We start from the raw sequence: 19036 nt of genomic DNA on the forward strand, positions 1-19036 counted from the left end.
TACACCTGGTTCCAACACAAGGGATATCGGCAGCGAGCACGTGTTTTGCCTAAATTGGTCGCTTGGTGTCGTTGAACAAAGAGGAAACAGGATCGTTCAGCTGGCGAGGCGGTAAACAATTGGGCGTGATTGCAGACAATGAAACGGCGTATTTATTGGCTGCGGACGTCAGCGAGCGCTATAACCAAGAGAGCGGGAGCAAAAAGACTGGAAGAAAGCGAGGGGGGAAATGCTGGATTGCAAACAGAGATAAAACAACGCTTTGACACGACCGCTCAGGTTTGCGGCGGTTGTCGAAAAAGTTCGTGAAGGCGATGGTGGTACTGGTGGTGTTGGTGGTGATGATGGACGACGGTCAAATGTGCCAGCGTCCCCGTCAGGTGTGAATTGCATCGCAGTCCCCGTCCGTGTCCAAGAGCCACCGAGCCACGCAGCAAATGATGATCTCTAGTGTCCTTGGCTTTTAGGCGTGGTGGGTTACTCGGTGGGTGCAGGTGGATGCCATAGCTGCTTGGTGCCTGCCTGCCCAGGGGTTCAATCAACAGTCTTTGGCGGCGGTCTTGGTGCACTTGACTGCTTAAGCGGCTGAAGCGGTGCCGCCCGTAGACCAATGGACTAGGGCAACGGGTCCCCAGTAGGGCAGCTTAAGTCCTTAAGTAGGGTAGTTTAGGTACGAGTAGGTAGGGAACACGCTTCCCACTATCCTTAGGCCTCGGGCAAGGGTCTCCCACCTGCGATCGGCGCGCACTTCCAACTAGTAGCAATTGCGCCGCTATCCCTTTCGCTCCAGTCCCAAGATAAACCAATCTCAACTGCTGCTCATGCACGCGATACAAGCATACCAATGAACGCTGTAATACCTCGTACGGAGCATGCAGTGCAGTACCGTACAGAGCCCCCCTGTGGTCCCTCATCTCTTTGAATAACGTCCCAGCGATCCTGTTCGTTTCTGTCCTCGGAATCCTTGGCCTGCTGTAATCCGGCCTCTCGACTCCCGTTCATGATCACAACGCAACGATTTATGCGAAGCCTGACACTTGTGGCTGCGCCTGCTATTCTACACCTGGTGCACACGACAGGACGTATTCCGTACGTAGAAAAGGGTCTGGATAGGACAAGTGCCTACTTGTACAGTTGGCGCCTACCAGGTAGGTACTCGACATCTCGAGACCGTTGCCCCTTCGCCTCCCACTCTCGAACGGCCCCTCCTGGCTGGGGTCTGGACAGTGGACACCACCAAGCTTTCCAGATTTGGGTGCGCCTAATCTCATGACGGACGTTCGACTCGAGCACCTCACTCCATAATATTCCGTACGGAATATATATTGCAACTTTCCTTCCCCCTCATCTCTGCCTGCCGCCGAGAATGGCGGCATAACAATGGGCTTCCCCTCGAGGCGCTCGCTGCCCAGCACGATCGTTAGGACTGAAGACGCACCGCCAGCTCCGGTCAGCGCCACAGCGGGCGGCGGCGCCATGGCTGCGTCAGGGTTCATGAACTTCTCCAGGGTACGAGGCTCTTCTGAATCAAACGGGGACTATTGACAGGACTGACTGATGGCACAGACGATCCTTCTTCCTCTATTCATTTCTCTCGCCCTCTACCTCCTGGCGTTCCACGTCTTATTGCCTCTCTATCGCCGTCACCGAGCCCGATATTCCCAGTACCTCCCTTTACCACTCCAATCCGTACAGTCCGCCTCCATTTCTCTATCCACCCGCCTTTTCAACTCAATATTCCCTGCTTCCGCACGCTTCGTACTGCCAGCAGTCTTCGCCCGTTTCTTCGTGCCCACAGCATGGTCATACCGCCCCACGCGAGACCGATCAAACAGCATTGTCAGCGCCGACGAGGGCACTCTCTTTGACGAAGAATCCGGAGAGGCGATGGTGGGATTTGACGCCCAGGAACGGAGCCGGAGACGGGATGCCATGGAGAGGCAAGTTTCGAACATGGATGCCGCCACCAGGACTGTGAGTCGCAGTGGTGGTATCGGAGGAGCACCCAACTCGGATTCGGATCGACGACTAAGTCGAGACTTAGAGGAAGGATTCCGTGATGATTCTGACGAGGATGACGAGGATGATCAGGTCGTGGTTGAGAGGAGGAGTAGCAGCGCTCGGACATGAACTGGAATACGATGCCATGAGTAAAATATCCTTTCGAACCGGAGGCGGAGGATAGACAACGCTATTTCTTTCTCGACTCTGAGATGCTATCTGCTAGGACAGTGACCGCTCGCGTCCGGCTTGAACTAGAGGACTCTTCTAGCCATCACTCTGAGACGCGTTATCAAAGTTCGCTTAATCGAAGAGAACCCGAAAGAGGGTCATGCATCCTGCTGAGTCTCGTCCCTCAGCATCATCGTCTTCATCATCATGTTGAAAGTACAATTCAAATGGTCGATCAGTCAAGGAAATCAAAAGCAAGCGTAGGACATGAGGTTCAAAGACGCGTGGAAGGCAGCTTTACTCCGCGAACGACCGAGGTAGACGGAACTGCAAGAGATAAAAGAGAGCAGCGTGTTCCTACAGGTTCCCATAATCATGTTCCCAGGCGCGTGTCAGAAGCCATCTTTACGGGCCTGTAAATTCCGGATATCAGGTTTCAAATACGGATGACACGGATGGAGCTGAATCCAGAGGTTGTTCTGACGCCGGAAAGTATTGTTTTTGTCCCCTTTTCTATGGCATAGATGAATAGATAGAAGTGGCTATATGTACAGTTGGTCCAGCAGATTCCCAAAGCTCCAGTCCTCGTGGTAGATGACAGAGATGGCTACTTTTCGTCTCAGGCAGGAGACGAGGAACAAAATAAATGGGGGAGAATGTCACCATTCAGCTTCTCGCTGAGGGCGCCGTCCGGCATCAAAAGGCCTTACCAACAACCTGCCATCTCATAAAACCAACAAATGCATCAAGCTCTGGTTCATCATGCGCACGGTCCCGTTGCCTAACCAGGTATAAAACGGGACTTGCGGTAAAACAATAAAAAGCATAAGAATTTCCTTTTCCGTCCTCGCAGGTGAATCATTCAGCAGTTGCAACATGCACGTCTCAGGTCTACAAGTTTTGCAGCATCGAAGGCTGAACAAGTTGACTGGGGGCCATCATTGGCTGAGAAGTCATTGGCTGCATGACGAGCGTTGATGGAGGGGGCATGGACATTGCCATCATGCCAGAAACGCTGGTGGGTCGGGTAACTTCATCTGGGGACGAGAGCTCGTCCATAGAGCCGAAATCATTCTCTTCAGTCTCCATCTCTTCTTCACTGGTCACTGGGGCGGGTTGGCCATCTTGTTGAGATTCATGGGTTCGGCGGTGTCTGCAGATTGTCAGTCTCAACGTCGAAGATTTGAGTCATGTGTCTACTCACTGAGCCAGGTTGTCAGATCGTGAAAACGCCTTGTTGCAGTAAGGGCAGACATAGGGACGTTCTTGAGTGTGAGTTCGGACATGTCTAGCAGTCACACGTGTCAGTAAGTGCCAAGCAAGATCACAGGGGCCTTAGGCATACCGCTTGAGGTGCTCAAGGCGCTTGAAAAGCCGCCCGCAGCTGGGGATTGGGCATGAATGAGATTTGTATGGTACACCAAGTTCCATCATGGTTGCACTTCGTGCTCTGCGTACGGGCCCTGGCCTCTCTAACCGGACAGCGGGGCTAGCTTGCAGTGAGTGAATGTGCATATCGTCTCCCATCAGACTAGGCATGGGTTCAGTGCTGGCCGACATTCCGAGGGAGTGTGTTGGGTCCTCCTCGAGGCTCGGTAAGGGCGTGCTTCGTCGGGAAAAATCAGCAAGATGATCGCGATTAACGACCGAGGAAGCGTAGCTGTGAGCAAGACCAGGAGGAGACTGGTCGCTGGACTCATCGCCTTCCGCAATAGGCAAAACAGAGCTCGACATCGACCGGCGAAGATCGCTAGGCCTTTGAGGAAGATGTGCCTTGATTCCATGAGTAACTTGAGCAACGGCATTGGCAGCCACCGCATTCATGATGGATGATGGGATTGATGAGCGCCGCCTCCTTGCCTTGTAGGTGGGAGAGCCTTCAATCACCGAGTAGACGTTCGCAGGGGGGAACGGTCGTGGTGCAGTTACGTGAAGCGGGCCTGCAAGGGTAGAAGGCGGCAATGAAGCCATTGGATTATAAGCCGGCATGGGCTGCATCTCTGGGATAGCAGAGTAAAGGCCAGTGTCCTCATTGGCAATATACGCAGGCTCGGCGCCAGGGATGGCATGTTGTGGTGGTGTAATGGGCTCATACGAGAGACCGCGAGTGCTGTAATCCTCAAAATGTGACGACACGAATGAAGGAGCTGGGGAATACTCCATGTATGCAGGCATGGAAGCATGACGAATGTGCGCGCGATCGTAGGCGACGTGAGAGAAATCCGGCTCTCGAGACATTGCCGTAGCGGAAAGGGGAGTTGGCAGGTTGCTCTGTATGCTCATGCTAGTATACATGGTCTGCGGCTGCTCCTGAGATCGTGGCATCTGAGGAGGCACCATTGGAGGAGGCATAGAATCCGCTGCACGTAGGACGGGCGAGGTCGACTGGGAGTAGGTCACATTTGCATTTGCGGTCGCAAAGGAGGACGAGCTTGCCTGCTGGGCCTTTGTGAGTTGCTCAAATAGCGATTGCGACGAGTCGAATTCAAATGAGAGCGCTGGCTCCGCCACTGCTTTGGTTGTCGCCTCCTGGCCCATCTTCTCGCGCTTCAGATCTCTCTCCAGAGCATCGAGAAACAGGCGGTCATGAGGCACGCTGTACCAGTAAAAGACCTTCTGTTTCTTCTGCGTCCGGATGCAATTATTCTTGTACAAGAAATCCAAAAAAGGGCTTTTAGGTTCCTCCAGTGATGCGTCTGTGCCCGACTTCAGGTTGCGCAGGTCGGAGAAAATGCCTTCCTCGAACTTCTTGGGATTCTTGACCGGTCGGCCGAACGCCTGGAAACGGAAGGACAGACATCTCACGATGTCCGTGCCGGAGATGTGGAATAGGTTGTTCCATAAAACGCAGGAAACATATTCGCCCGTGGGAAGGAGGAATCTGCGAATAAGAGAATCGGGACTCCAGTCCACAGGCGCGGAAATGAGAAAATATTTGAGGTTGTCCACTTGCTGCAGGGCGACTTGCGCATCTTGGGGCAAGCTCTGCTGTGCCTCGTTTGAGAGCATAAAGGTCTCTGGCTTCTGAGGTTGTGCCATTGGCGCACCACTCGAGGGAAACATCGCAGCTGTAGGAGAAATCGCCGACGCTATCCAAACGTCGACGGAAACAGGCGGAGGGGTTGTTGGCTGCCTTCACTGACTCGGAGTGACTATTGTTGTTCAATACATGCAATGTATGAAAGTATATCAGAGTCTAGTTCTCGTTCAATTGAAGGGGAAATGGTTCTTGTTCTTGTTCTTGTTCTTCGCCGGAATGAGGACAACTGCGGAGGGAAACGATCGTTGGCGACGGTCGGACCACAAACAAGACAGCACAGTGGGAGGAGGCTGATGTGTATAGCGAATGTGTTCGATGATGTAAATGGAGTCAGTGCGAGAGACCAGCTTCGCAAAACGTCCAGACGTGGTAGAGCTCCTGTCTCGAGTTCGCGGGAAGCGAGGACAGGTGAAACGAAAGTGGGTTAAGGAGAGAAGCTAGTCTCTCGAAAGTCCTCAGAGCAACGCCGAGTACAGGAAGTGAAGGTCGACAAGGAAGAAGGACTGGGAGGATGCTGTAGCAACAAAAGAGGTGAAACAAATCGAGGAGTGATAGAGGTGCAGAGGGAATAAGAGGTGCAAGAGGGAAAAAGGGCAGAGGGGGGAAAGGTGAAGGGTGAGACCGGGACCAGCAGGACCAGCAGGACCAGCGAGGAAGCGAGAGACAGACAGACACAACGGAGTGAGGAGAAGAGGGAAATAGAGAGACTGCGGGCGCGGATAAAAGCTGTGGGTGCTGGGTCTCTAATACTAGTGTCCTAGGCAGTCCCCTAAGAGCGGTCCCAGCTAGCCCGTTTCCCCGCTAGCTCCAGCCTAGGGATGGCGGCCACCAGGTCTACTAGCCTAGAGAACCCGCCCGAGGAAAATCTTGGACAGGGCTGCTCTACGCTACACTGTATGGATGCTCCTACAGGTACCGACGACGCCTGTTGGGCGGGCCGGGCGCCGTGGATGGAAAGGGGATGCGACATCTTGTGCTCAATAACACTGTCACCAATGGATGTCATTCTTCCCGTCAGTCCAGTCAGCTCTTTGTAAAAGGGATGTCCGGCATCGAGCTGGGCCGGCTCCCTGTCGCATAATAGCATAGCATTGGAGCTGGCTTGCCGCCTCAACAAGTCAAAGGGGGGTGGTCAAGGGTGACCGCGATGACCGACAAACCTCGCTCCCTTGGTTCCTGGCATTTCTCTTTTCGCTTGCGCCCAAAGCGCACACCTTAGCCGCTCCTTAGCCTCCGTTGTTGTCCCACTCTGAAGACAATCCACGCTAGAACAGGTACCAGCACGCCTGCTCCACTTCTTGCTTCTGTTGTTGATCTTTGCTTCCCTCCTGGGACCAGAACTTCTCTAGGTCAATGGCCTCTACCACGCACTATTTCTGGCCTGCCCCCAAAACCTGCGAGCCATCTATCTTCGGGACTTGCGAAATCCGTGATTTACTCAGTGACATTGCAGCTCGATCTGGTCGAGAACTGAAACGTATACTGCATCTGATCTTCCATTTGCAGAAAAGGCGAGATGGTAGGGTATATCGCCCGATGTTGTACTTGTAGGAAATGCCTAGAAAGCATGTACGCGAAAAATGGGAGTGCGATTATTGTCGACTACCATTACTAGGGACTCGGAACTCCACAGCGAGCGCCCTTACCCAGAATGTGTATGTCCTCCGTGCTGGGTACTCGTACAGAGTACGCAGTAGGTATTGCCCTCGCGACTCAGCATCTTCCTTTTGCGCGAGTGACAACCCTGACACCACGGTAATATTCATCAGTATGGTAGGCAAAATGCTGGCCCCATCAACCCGACCAGGTTGCTATTTTGATCGTATAAGAGGGGTTATCGCGCGAGGGGAGATGTCCATCCCCACGGTCAGCGTCTCGCTGAGGCATGCAATGGTGAACATTGAAGTCGCGAATTCATGAAACGAGTGGCTGAGAACGGCGGATCGCTTTGGACGAATAGTCTCGCGTTGGCGGTTGTCTTGGGCTGCTGTCTGCCCACCCTGGCGCGAAAAGCCACTCAGCCAACGGCTTGATGATTCAGAAACACATCTCAAACAGGCGCGGCACAGCGTCGTGGAGCCTGTATGCAGAGATGCCGGCATCCGCTTTGAGGGATTCTATCATTGCCCATGTTGACGCTGGGATCGGTGTGCTTCTGGCCTCTGAGTGTCCACAACTGCAACCCTCTCGCAGGCAAAAATTCAGAACGAACCCCCGATGTAAGATCGGGGTCCCATGAGTTTGATTCTCCCATGTCTGCCCCCTTTTCCTTGATATGACCAATGGCGAGATGATCTTCAATAGCTTGACACAAGGAAACCCCCCACCCCAAAAGCGTGATTGACGGCACACATTTATTGGCCAAACGCGGTTCATGCAGGTGCCGCTTCTTCGCATACTGCTTGAACCGGCCGATGACACTGCGGAGATACGAATAGGAAGTAGGTCAAGGTTGATTGAGGGCGTGAGGATGGCGGCGACATAGCGTCCCGGAAGCTCGCCCTTCGTAAATCCTGTCCAGCCTCGACAGCATCGGGTACGAAGGCCTAGAAGGCCTGGCAGGAGGGGAGAAGGCAGGGGAAACATGTAAAATTTTCATCTTTCTAGTGTGATTGGTGTGTTCGCTGCTGGATTGAGTTGACGGCGTGCACAGGCACAAGCAAATCGCAGTGCAGCCCACGTGACGGAGCAGGCGCAGGCGCCCGCACCCGACGCCCTTTTCCCAACTTCCCATCACCCAACACCAATTACTGGGTACGCCAGCTCGCCGGAGTCACATGTCTCCACAATCCTTCTCCTATTATCTTCGACAATGGTTGGTCCCTACTGTAGGAGGTATGTACCACGCACCAAGCACCCTCTCGTTCTCTCCTATTCTTGGTCGGATGCAATTGATCGCGATGGACCTCATAACTGGCACTAATAGCCATCGCTCGGCCTCGCCTGACCAACAGTTTCAGATCAGAGCTTTGCGAATGGAGGGGCAGGCCAAAAATTGGACCGCGATGCCCTGTCGAGGCCTTCTTTTCTCTGTTCGGCTTTCGCCGCCTCCAGGATCTCGACGCACGCGCCACGGCCCCTAAAAATGGCCGATGGTTCTATGTTTCAGGTTCTGTGCGACTTGACAGCCACATTAGTCACAAAAGGGTGAACTTTGGACCCTGAGCGAGGCCAACCCCAATGTCACTGGCTTCCAGGCATTGTTTTTTCTCCGTGGCCGAACCGATTGGGTCGTCCATCACCTCCAAGCCTCAGCATGCACATCATCACTGCAGACGTCCATGCTTTCTTTGGACACTCGTTCTGCAACTTTCTCAAGCCCCCCAACTTTGTCAGTCGATCGATTTCTGCACAGCATCTGTGGAAAATTACAACGTACGTGATTCGTGGCACTTCACGAAGCTCGGGAAATAAGCCTTCCATCAATCTCATGGGGCTCGTTGACTCCTGAAACACGGCTCCTTGCCTGCGCCTGTGGTTGCGGCCAACGGCCAAAAGTGGCGTAATCGCAACGAACATGGCTAATCCCGGCAAATCTCCGACAAAAGATCACTCCCTTTACAGAGGGATGGACACGAGCCGCAAGGAGCCCGAAACCGTCGACGAGAGTTATCACGACTTCTTCCGGATTCGATGCTTGCCGTCCACCACGCATTCAGGCCGGAACCCACGTCATGGTGAAACAGTCGAGAGAGAGGAGACATCGGTTGCTCGTCCGGCACGCCCGCCATGATGAGTCCAAGCTTTCGAACTTATAGAGCCAAGGCTGAAGCAATGGTGTAACGCGGAAACCTGTGCTTGACCTAAAGCGCGGGGAGCAGAGCAAAGAAAAACCAACTTGTTTCAGATTGTGCTGTTAGCCCATTGGAAGAGCTCGCCTCGCTGGGCAATGTCACCTTCGTCCATGACAAATATCCCCTTTGCCTTCTTATTCTCCAATGACAGACGAGCGGAAAAAAGAAAATGCTGCGGTCTACTTAGCCAGAGCGCGAGGTGATCACAACGGAGATCCTGGTAAGGTGCAAACCAAGTTTGCCTTTGTGCCGATGCGGCTGGAACAGGAAAGAGGTGGCTTAGCGGGAAGAGAAGACTTTGAAAAATTCTCAGTCACATTCATTACTATCGCCGTCGTGACTTTCCACGAAGTCGAGAAAGACCTTGTCCTTGGATATCAAGGACATCTTTCTTACTAAGAGTCAGAGTGCCACCTCGGAATTTGCCCACGGCAGGGACATCAACGCCGCGTTCTCTTCGGGCGTCTTTAGACCTAGACTTCCCCGAGGCTTTCTCCAGGATGATACCATTCTCTTGGGCCTCTTTTCTCCGGCTTGCCTCCCGCTCTGCCGCCTTCGCAAGGATGCCCCTTCTATGGACTAATGGCATCTTCTCCTGGTGAAACATGGACCCTTTTGAGCCCAAGGCCTGCATGCGCATGTCTACCACCTTATGCCGGTGGGTTCCCAGTGAGGATGATGCCTTTGCCTGCTCGAGGAGATGGGATTCTTTCAGGAGTCGTTGAAGATCAAGATCGTGTTTGAGATTCAAGGCCTTAGCGGCGCAGTCTGCGTCAGCCTGCTGAGCGGAACCTCTAGTAGCCGTACTCTCGATCTCTTTCGGTGGTCGAGAACTCTGTCGTAGCAGGTCAGTGCAAAGCAGCCACCGAGTCCGGTGGCCAGTTACTCACCATGAATGTCTTGTACTGTTGGCGATGTAGTCCAGCCTCCTCTGGCAAGTCCCCCCCTGTGCGATGTTCCACAATCTCAACCGCTTCATTCTCGTGCTCCGGATCAGAGAGACCTTCCCACTCCGACTCTTCTGCAGGACACTCAACCTCTCCTTCATCTTCTTGCAGAGGTAGTGGCATAGTCCCAGTTTCTGGTAAAGGTTCGAAGGTAGACTCGAAATATTTGCGAAATATATCTCGATCGGCGGCGAAGGGCATTGCGACGGCCTGGTCGTTGTCGAGACTGTGCGCCCTCTGCCGAGTTGCGACTGCGACTTCTCGCTTTCGCTTCCCCAACATTGTTGAACAAACCACAGCTCACAGGTGTTGCTTCTCGTTGGCTCAAGCAATCATGTCTCGACGTCCTTTGGGCAGACGCCACTGTCAGTATTGCATTGTTGACGGGATGGTCTAAAATTCAGAAGCAACTTAACGTCGGTTCAAGGGTTTCCAAAGCAGCGAGATTTCTTGAATTTTGATTGGCGGGATTAGTCGTGTGCCGCAGCCCTTCTCGAGAAATACCACCACGCGCAAGTACGCAGTATCAATTCGCTCAACCTGGCTTCGAAGGTACAGAGAACTACCAACTTTAACTTTGACGACGGATAAGTTTGAGCGCAGCGTCATGACTGATAACTATTGGGCCGTGCAGATTCCGCACTGAGGTGTCGAGCAAGCCCAAACCCGTCGCGCAGTTCGAGCGGCCCTTCCAGGGGAGGCACAAGGACCGAGTAACCCAACTTGATCTAACTCCTTGAGCTCGTGAGCAAGTTGAAAGCTCAAGAGACGAAAATTTTGATCTTGCAGCTAGAATGAGGATGTCAGTAAAAGCCACATCGACGACAGCGTTGTGCTCTCCTCTAACCTTTAACTGTAGATGTGTTCGACTGTCGTAGAAAATTTATGCATCTCCTCCCCCCACTTCTACCTCCAAAAAAAGGAGCTCAAGCAACGGAAAGTAATTTGATCCTTCCCACCCTTTCGCACGTAGAAGCTGTTCTTCAGCATTTGCGTTATAGACGACAAGACAATAGTTTATTGGTTTGTCTTCTTTCCAACCCCGCCACCATGACCCGCTTCCGGCCCTGCATCGACCTCCACGCCGGCCAGGTCAAACAGATTGTCGGCGGGACACTGAGCGCGCAAGAGTCCGAGCTGAAGACAAACTACATTTCGCAGCATCCAGCGGAGTACTTTGCACATCTCTATCGCGATGCGAGTCTCTTGGGCGCCCATATTATCATGCTTGGACCGGGGAACGAACAGGCTGCGAAGGAAGCTCTAGCCATCTGGCCCGGGCGTCTCCAGGTTGGTGGTGGCATCACGGACGCCAATGCAAAGGAATGGATTGAAGCCGGCGCTGAAAAGGTAAGCAGGAGAGACCCTTTTGCCGTCATCGTCATCGTCTTCATCCTCGCCTTTGTTCCTGACCGGGGGTCACCCTCCATCCGGGTGATTTCCACGCTCCAGAGATCGTGGCTTGTCTAAGGTTAAAAACAAGCAGTAGGTCATTATCACTTCGTTCCTATTCCCCCACGGCCGCTTTTCTCTGGAGCGGTTGAAATCCGTGCTCGCGGTGCTGGCGGACGATAGGGACAAGCTCGTCATCGACCTCAGCTGTAGGAGGAGCGGCAATACATGGTTCGTGGCCATGAACAAGTGGCAGACTATCACCGAGATGGAAATCACCAAAGGTATGTATGTATGTTTGCACGTAATGTGCTGTCCCGACCACACGATCTTTCTTTCGATACGCTTACGCAAAGAACGACAGAGAGCATCAAGATGCTCGAACCGTATTGTTCGGAATTCCTCATCCACGCAGCCGACAACGAAGGCCTCCAGCAAGGCATCGATACAGAGCTCGTCAAGAGGTTGTCTGACTGGTGCACCATCCCGGTGACATACGCCGGGGGCGCCCGCGCCGTGGGAGATCTTGACCTTGTGAAGCAATGCAGCCAAGGCAAGGTCGACCTGACCATCGGCAGTGCTTTGGATATTTTTGGCGGCAGCGGAGCCAGATTTGAAGAATGTATCAGATGGAATGCAGAGAATGCGTAAACCTGTCAGGGCCCCGGAGCTTCTTCCATCGCGGCATCGAAGCCGTCGCCATTGTAGTTCGTCGGACTGTTCATAGCCTCCTGAACGGCTTCTTCTCCTTCAACGTCCCTCTCGCCAGTCACTGTCTCATCAGCATCAACTACTTCGCCATCCAGATCCATGGCCTTTACCACCGCGTCGTTCCTCCGATACCCTAGCATAGCCACCAACGTCCGGCCTTCTCCTTCTCTTTCTACCTCATATCCAGTTGTCGATTCTTCAACAAATTCGCCCCTGTCCTTTACCCTCTGCCTCGCTCCCCATTTACACCAACCGGCAGCATTTTTCTTTCCTCTCAGTCTCCACTTTCGGTCCTGATGCATCCTCTCGCTCGCCTGCCTGATCTCTCCCAGCAGGACGTCCCAATCCATCGTCTGCGCAGGGGATGCGCCTGCTCCTCTGAGTGTGGCCATGCTGTCAGATGGTGCTGCTGATGACAAGACTTGGTGTATCTGCGACCGTAATGTGCTCGGAACAGCACCATTGTGTTTCAACCACGTTCGCAGTATGGCCTTCGCTCGATAGGTGGGAATTTGCAAAATCTCGTTCCTCTCCCTCCACAGCATCATGCTCGCACATAGAACCTTGAAGTCCGGCTACGGGAATGCGCGAATATAGTTAGCATGCGAACATTCCAGGCAAGTCGATGGGCTGTCAAAACCACACCGGTGGCAAAGCAAAGGTCATTCAGGCAAGGGAGAGGAAAAGCACTCACATTCACCGCCGCAGTTGCTATGCGTGCGATCCACCAATCGAAATGGAAGCCTATGGTCTGTGGAAGTTTGGCACGCTTCACGACATGATGTCGTGACTTGATGCTGGCAGCGGTGGCGGTATCTTCATCCGATTCATCGTCTCCATCCACATCTACTCCCACAATCTCTTGCTTCTTATTCCCTGAAAGGGGCCTCCCTTTCACAACGCCATGACTGTCGCTTACCTCGGCGGTGGACTCCAGGCCGGAAGAGAGGCTTTGACGCAGAGGCACGACCGAATGCGGGAGGTGAGATGATGGACCTGAGGGAAAGGAACCACGTGTGACATCTGCCGGACCTGGAGTGCGTGTAGCAGGCGAGGAAGAGAACGCTTCGAGAATGGTCTCATTTGAGGAGGAGTAGACACGTGGTCGCTGCATGGTTGTTCTGGCTTTGTCTCAAGTGACGATAAACATCTTGGACGAAGGACCCTGGTGATGTACAGTTGTGACCATCTGTCATGAACGATTTCGCTGTGTGCTAATAGTGATGCAACGCGAGTCCAGAACCGTAGCGGCAGTAAAAGTAAAGCCATGGTCACGATGGTGTGATTTCACTCGTATATCCCTAGTGGAAATATTCACTTCACATCAGCCTCTTGATTTTGCCTATCTCTCTCTCTGCGCGACCTTTTCATGCCGTGTCTCTTCGTTCGTTGTTGCTAGGATCGAAAGGTTATTTGGCGTGACATTTAAGCGTGTGAGAGTCACAAGCAGGGGGTTTGGTGGCCATTGGCCAACTGCTAGCTGAGAAGGTGAAAAATTCACGGATGGGTGGATTGGATCTAGTTTTGAATCGCAACCACAACAAAGGAAAGGATTGGAACAGAATTCGAGTTAGAGTATCATTCAATTCAAGCTACTTAATCAGGTGCCACCTGCTCTCCTGAGCATGTGTCATAAGAAGTACATTATCATCGCCCAAAGCTCATGAACCCCTGCTAGTGCTCTACCAGGTAGTGCATGTTTATCAATCGACCACTTTGACCGTGAGGTAAGAAAGTATTCTTAGGATCTGTTGCAGGAAGGCATCGTAGGTCGAGATGTAAGTTTGGTGATGAACGATTAGTGGGTAGCAGCTTGCTTGTTGCCCTCGGCAGATGCCTATACGACTTGTTAAGACATAGATATAAAAGGTGGCGATCAAAGGAGGGACATACGGAGTGCTTGCTCTCGTCGAGCTTGTCGCTAGCGGCGTCCTTTGCTGCAGAAGCACGGGTTCCGAGAGAGGCGTCAGAATCCTTGGCGACGTTCTTGTTGGCCTCCTTGGAAGCACCAGAGGTAGCCTCTTGGACCTTGTCACCGACGTAGCTGTGAGGGGACAAGTCAGTATGGCGAGAGACAACGAGGTCATAGAAAGGCAGCAACATACTTGGCAGCGTTCTTGACGGACTCCATTGTGGATGAAGATGTGATTTGGATTTTGAATTGGATTGGATTGGAATTGGATTGGAAGATTTTGGATGATTGTGAGAAGAATAGTGAACTGGAAAGGAAAAGGAGGAAGAGGGACATACTTATAGTCTGTCAGATCTGAGCGCGGAGTCCCTGCCTGGTGGCCATTCCTTGTGCCACATTGCGTTTGCCTGATTTGCCCCGCGTTGCGACTTCACTTCGCCCTCACTTTCACATTTCCTTGTCGGTCTCTCCTTTGGAAACGCCCTGGCACCCACTACGGGTCCAGTCATATTGCGTATTGCTCGCGGCCCCCCCTTCGTGAGAGGAACCCGCGCCCGAGGATTCAGCCAGATCCAAGCTGAGGTCATTCGCGATGCTATGCTCTGGCGGCTCTAGTGGCTCTTTGAGAAGCTATGACGTTCTTTGATCTGATGACACACACAGCACCGAGGGAGGAGTGGGAGCTGAACAAAGAGTCAATAGAAGGTGGGGGAAAGAGTCCAAAATGTGTAGGAGTGACGACATGCTAAAGGGAGATCCACCAATCAGTGCAGGGAGATCGCGGTGATCTGTGGCTGATCGTGGCTTGGTCCGTGGCGTTTCGATCTCAATTGGCCTGCGTCATTCGATTCCAGGAATTTAGATCCGGCCACCGATGAAGTCCCTTGGCTTCGTTCCTTTCTATCATGACGTATGTACGACCAGAGAGCAGAAGAAGCTTCAAGGTTGGCCTTGTGCCATGCGGGACCCGGGTTTTCCCTTGCTTGCAGCATGCCATGCACCATGAGCAACCACCACGACCATCACCACCAGTCACCATGAAAGCTAGCAACAAACGCAAACACCAAACCTCGCCATCCCTCCTCCAAAGAAGTGGGATTGCATAGCCTCCGAAATGGATCTCCTGGTGGCCCATGTTAGACTATTGTAGAGGGGATTGTCATCCGCTGCATGTGAAAGGACAATCAACTTTCCCATGTGCAAGGCATGTGCTTCACGATCCTTTCCCATCGCGTCCTGGGCTCTGCGTTGTGATCCTCAGGTAATACCTATGAAGAAGCACCACCACGTGTCAAAGTCTAGCCTAGCTTAGATAGAGGAGAGCAATGGACGCACCCGTCGGGGTCGATTAGTCGGAAATCCTTCAGTCCCCAAGGCTGCCGTTGGATGTCAGCGTCCAACCTCCACCCCTTGGCCACAATGATATTTCTTTCCTTCTCCAAGTCATCCACTTCGATCACTATTTCGACTCCTTTGTTCGGGCGGCGGTAGCTTTCCTTCTGCTCAAGGCTCTCTGGGGAGCGCGTCTCGATGGCGCCGATGAAAATGGCATCGCGTCCAAGATAAGCGTAGTCGCCATCGCGCTTGATCAAGCTGAAGTTGAGAATGTTGGAGTAGAAATCAATCATTCGCTGGAGGTTGGAGGGGAATATTTCGATCCGCAATGAGGCTGGCATCGTGAGTAGAATACCACATAAAAGCCAAGCGTTTGCTTGTCCAATGCCTCTCTGACCATGTCCCACAGAGTATCGAGAGCATCGGACCACATTATTTATACTTTACAGTTAATGATATAGAGGAATCTCTTGGGACTCGTAATCGCCAGGACTCAGCTTTCTTGTGGGCATTGGTTCTGCAACTTCTGGTCCCTCCATGTCCACCACTTTGTCAGCGACGAGGTCTGGAGCTCAATCGATCTTCAGCTAGTGGCTTTCCTTGGCGTCAATTGACTCAGCATATTGAGATCGGCCAATCACATGATGCTTCTATGTGTTCTTCCTGATGGAGGTCATCGAGGCTTAACCAAGTCTTTCTGTGGCCGCGACGGTGACCGGTACAGAAAATGCATCGACTCGATCGCGAAACTCATTATTTTGACTGTCATGATATCAGGGTCCGTATATATCAACCAGACTCGGCTATGTCCCACCATGGCTATCTCTCCATTCAACATTGTGGCTTTGGATAAGATTGCTCAAATGCCCCTTTCGGCCAAGAACTCTAGGATCAGCTTTGCCACCTCTTCCGTGTGACTCTCGACCAAGAAGTGCCCACCATCCAACAACACGAGTTTCAGCTCTTTCACATCCCTCCTAAAGGCTTCCGCTCCAGCCGGCGGGAAGATGGTATCGTTTTTGCCCCACACAGCTAGCACAGGAACACCGCTCTCTCGCAAATACGCCTGGAACTTGGGATATAGGGCGACATTAGTAGCATAGTCCCTAAATAGGTCGAGTTGAATCTGCTTGTTCCCTGGGCGGCACATAAGGGCGTAATCGAGATGGTATGCGGCTGGGTCGTCAATCTTTTCAGCCTCGGGCTCACCATTCAGATACTGGCCCTTCGTAGCATCAAGGGACAAGACCGCACCCGAAATCATATCACGCAATTGTTTCTCCTCATCTGACCCCGCGTCTGAAGCCCACAGTTGTCGTAAGGGATCCCAGAACGACGACAAGCCTTCCACGTAGGCGTTACCGTTCTGGGAGATGATGGCAGTAATGGCCTCTGGTCGCTCGAGTGCAAGACGGAACCCTGTGGGAGCACCATAGTCAAACACGTAAACGGCGAATTTCTGGATCTTGAGAATGTCAAGAAAGGAGCCGATGGTGGTCGCAAGATTGGCAAAGGTATATTGGAATTTCAGGGAGGCAGGAATTTCAGTGAAGCCAAAGCCTGGTAGGTCCGGGGCTACAACATGGTATTTCTCGGAGAGAATAGGAATCAAGTTTCGATATTGGTTTGAGGAGGAAGGGAAACCATGTAGCAGGAGGATGGTGTGGTTGTCCGAGGAGCCAGCTTCGCGATAGAAGACTTTGATACCGTTGGGCAGAGTCGCGTACATTTTTGACAAGATGTAAGGGTCGAAGGTGAGCAGGTGTCGAGAAAGTGCTGTTGAACGATTTCTGCGCTGAGAAGTGATTTGGATCTTTGTTTCTCAATATCAACGGAGCAACTGAAAGATATACCGGGATACCATGGAATACCTCACCTCCATATATACCTAGTCTGCTCCCGGAACAATGGAAAGAACCAAACACTTCATTGCAGCTTATTTCGAGCTGTAGCTTACCTAGTAGCGCCTTGACGAGCTTCAAACGTCCAGCTCAGACCATGGTAAACAGACCTATGGAGACGTCATCTGACAAACAGAGCTGCATCAAGGTTCGAGGTACGGTTTGGGAGGAGTCCGCCGAGAGATGCGCTATGACATTCCCTGCATTGGAAGCCACTCAGAAACTGATCCCCGAGAGCCTGATAAAGAAATTGAGAAGAGCGATTGGACGGCCTAGATTCCATCATCCTGAATGTCCACGGAGAAGATGGAGAGGATGTAGAGGATACGAGGTCGGAAGAGCAGCGACAAGTCAGCGGCAGGCTGCTGCCGCTTGAAGATGGCTCGATGGGTGTCGGCGTGTTAAAAGTGGCGGGAAATTCGCGAGAATAGCATAATCAGAGACACTACTGGGCACCGAGTAGATACAGAGCTCGAGATTAGCAGGAGAGCAAGGGCTGCTTGCCGTTTCGGGAAGACAAAACCTGCCGTTAGTGGCCAAGTATCTCGCTCCTTTTCGTCTGCTGAACCAAATCCACCCTCGCCACCTCCAACGTCTTGCTCTTTTTCTGTCCTTTCCCATTACCAGCATCGAAATCCCGGCACCTTGGTTTCATGCTTCCACATCATCTCGCCAACATGGCTCCATAAAGACGCACGCGGCGTCCTCTCCGCCACGTCTGAACGAATACATTTCCTCTTTTGTCACAACTAGGTCCGAGTTGGGTATTTCATGAAACAGCAGACCTCTTTCTCGTGCTGCTTTCACTTGAGGCCCACTTGCTGCTTTTTATGGCCTTGAGCCCCTGTCCAAACTATGGAGCAGACCAAGCAGACCTGGACTGATACCACTTCATTCTGAGGCTGTTCCCCTGAGCCTAAACCGAAGGCAGGCATAGCCCGACAGGCATCAACCCCAGGGGCGAGGAGAAAGGAGCACAGTTACCTGATCATCATTACAATTGTCAATAAGTCTCTGCCTCGCCACCGCACGAGTCGCTCGAGAGTATGGATTAGGCAACATTGGTCCCTAAAAGGACAACTTCACGACCCGACAGACTAGTTTGTCCTGCCGCTTTTCATTCCAGGCCTGCTTGCTGCTTTCATGGTTTCTACAAATGGTGGAGTAAACAGATGCCGGCACGGCGCTGCTCACGCCCCATGCGCGGCGACGACGCAGGGAATGGATGGCGCCATGCGCATTTGAAGGAATGAGAAGAAGCGATGCGAAAGGAGATCCTCTTCCAACGAATCCCTGACACTGACTGTTGGCGACAATCAATTCGCTCGAGCTTCCATGGAGCCGGTTTTGTTGAAATGAGGCTTGAATAGACCAATTAACCAGCGGAATGATTCTTGCCGTTTTCATTTGACGAATGCTTGCTGCCTTGCATGGCGCCCAGAATGTGACACTCTCGTGGGTCAGCTAGTTGCTCGTGGCTGCAGAGCAGGTTTCCCATTCATTAAGTTGTAAATGAAGTGAAAAGAAGAACCACCAAACGAAAGGACCAATTGATGTGAAGAGGCGACGCTATAGAAAAAGCAAACAGGAGCTAGAAGAGCAAAGCACGGATTTCCCTTTGCCGATACTGTTGCCGCCCTCTGAGCACGGTCTTTCTGGGCTTTTGGTGCCTTGAAAGGTAATGCATGGTTGGGATGACCGAGAAACAAATGACCAGAGAGCAGAGAAAGCAAATACAGCACTGCTTAGAAAGATGTCCAAAGCGACGAATCGTATCTGCGTGTGTCCTTTTCATTCCCCAAATTCATTTCCCCCCACACGTTCCTTTGGCC

The 19036-nt window shown here is 52.4% G+C and overlaps 8 protein-coding genes across 8 annotated transcripts; 2 read left to right on the forward strand and 6 right to left on the reverse strand.

Annotated features, from left to right (window-relative positions):
* Positions 1-1380: 1380 nt before the first annotated feature.
* On the forward strand, positions 1381-2130 carry Z519_00080 (uncharacterized protein; the record flags this gene model as incomplete). Its single annotated transcript, XM_016757840.1, has 2 exons — positions 1381-1509; positions 1567-2130. 2 exons carry the CDS (start codon positions 1381-1383, stop codon positions 2128-2130), a joined length of 693 nt encoding a protein of 230 aa, XP_016625089.1.
* Positions 2131-3063: 933 nt separating this feature from the next.
* Z519_00081 (uncharacterized protein) lies at positions 3064-5235 on the reverse strand (the record flags this gene model as incomplete). Its single annotated transcript, XM_016757841.1, has 3 exons — positions 3064-3325; positions 3377-3460; positions 3518-5235. The coding sequence occupies 3 exons, from the start codon at positions 5233-5235 to the stop codon at positions 3064-3066; spliced, it is 2064 nt and encodes a 687-aa protein (XP_016625090.1).
* Positions 5236-9331: 4096 nt separating this feature from the next.
* On the reverse strand, positions 9332-10235 carry Z519_00082 (uncharacterized protein; the record flags this gene model as incomplete). Its single annotated transcript, XM_016757842.1, has 2 exons — positions 9332-9841; positions 9897-10235. The coding sequence occupies 2 exons, from the start codon at positions 10233-10235 to the stop codon at positions 9332-9334; spliced, it is 849 nt and encodes a 282-aa protein (XP_016625091.1).
* A 768-nt stretch (positions 10236-11003) lies between these two features.
* Z519_00083 (phosphoribosylformimino-5-aminoimidazole carboxamide ribotide isomerase) lies at positions 11004-11996 on the forward strand (the record flags this gene model as incomplete). The annotated part of the gene is made up of 3 exons (XM_016757843.1): positions 11004-11387; positions 11443-11629; positions 11710-11996. The coding sequence occupies 3 exons, from the start codon at positions 11004-11006 to the stop codon at positions 11994-11996; spliced, it is 858 nt and encodes a 285-aa protein (XP_016625092.1).
* A 5-nt stretch (positions 11997-12001) lies between these two features.
* On the reverse strand, positions 12002-13170 carry Z519_00084 (uncharacterized protein; the record flags this gene model as incomplete). The annotated part of the gene is made up of 2 exons (XM_016757844.1): positions 12002-12631; positions 12751-13170. The coding sequence occupies 2 exons, from the start codon at positions 13168-13170 to the stop codon at positions 12002-12004; spliced, it is 1050 nt and encodes a 349-aa protein (XP_016625093.1).
* Positions 13171-13854: 684 nt separating this feature from the next.
* Positions 13855-14187, reverse strand: Z519_00085 (uncharacterized protein; the record flags this gene model as incomplete). Its single annotated transcript, XM_016757845.1, has 3 exons — positions 13855-13893; positions 13950-14100; positions 14162-14187. The coding sequence occupies 3 exons, from the start codon at positions 14185-14187 to the stop codon at positions 13855-13857; spliced, it is 216 nt and encodes a 71-aa protein (XP_016625094.1).
* A 1079-nt stretch (positions 14188-15266) lies between these two features.
* Positions 15267-15644, reverse strand: Z519_00086 (uncharacterized protein; the record flags this gene model as incomplete). The annotated part of the gene is made up of 1 exon (XM_016757846.1): positions 15267-15644. One exon carries the CDS (start codon positions 15642-15644, stop codon positions 15267-15269), a length of 378 nt encoding a protein of 125 aa, XP_016625095.1.
* A 518-nt stretch (positions 15645-16162) lies between these two features.
* Z519_00087 (uncharacterized protein) lies at positions 16163-17032 on the reverse strand (the record flags this gene model as incomplete). Its single annotated transcript, XM_016757847.1, has 1 exon — positions 16163-17032. One exon carries the CDS (start codon positions 17030-17032, stop codon positions 16163-16165), a length of 870 nt encoding a protein of 289 aa, XP_016625096.1.
* Positions 17033-19036: the final 2004 nt, after the last annotated feature.

This window comes from Cladophialophora bantiana (genome assembly GCF_000835475.1).
Source record: "Cladophialophora bantiana CBS 173.52 unplaced genomic scaffold supercont1.1, whole genome shotgun sequence".
NCBI lineage: Eukaryota > Fungi > Ascomycota > Eurotiomycetes > Chaetothyriales > Herpotrichiellaceae > Cladophialophora > Cladophialophora bantiana.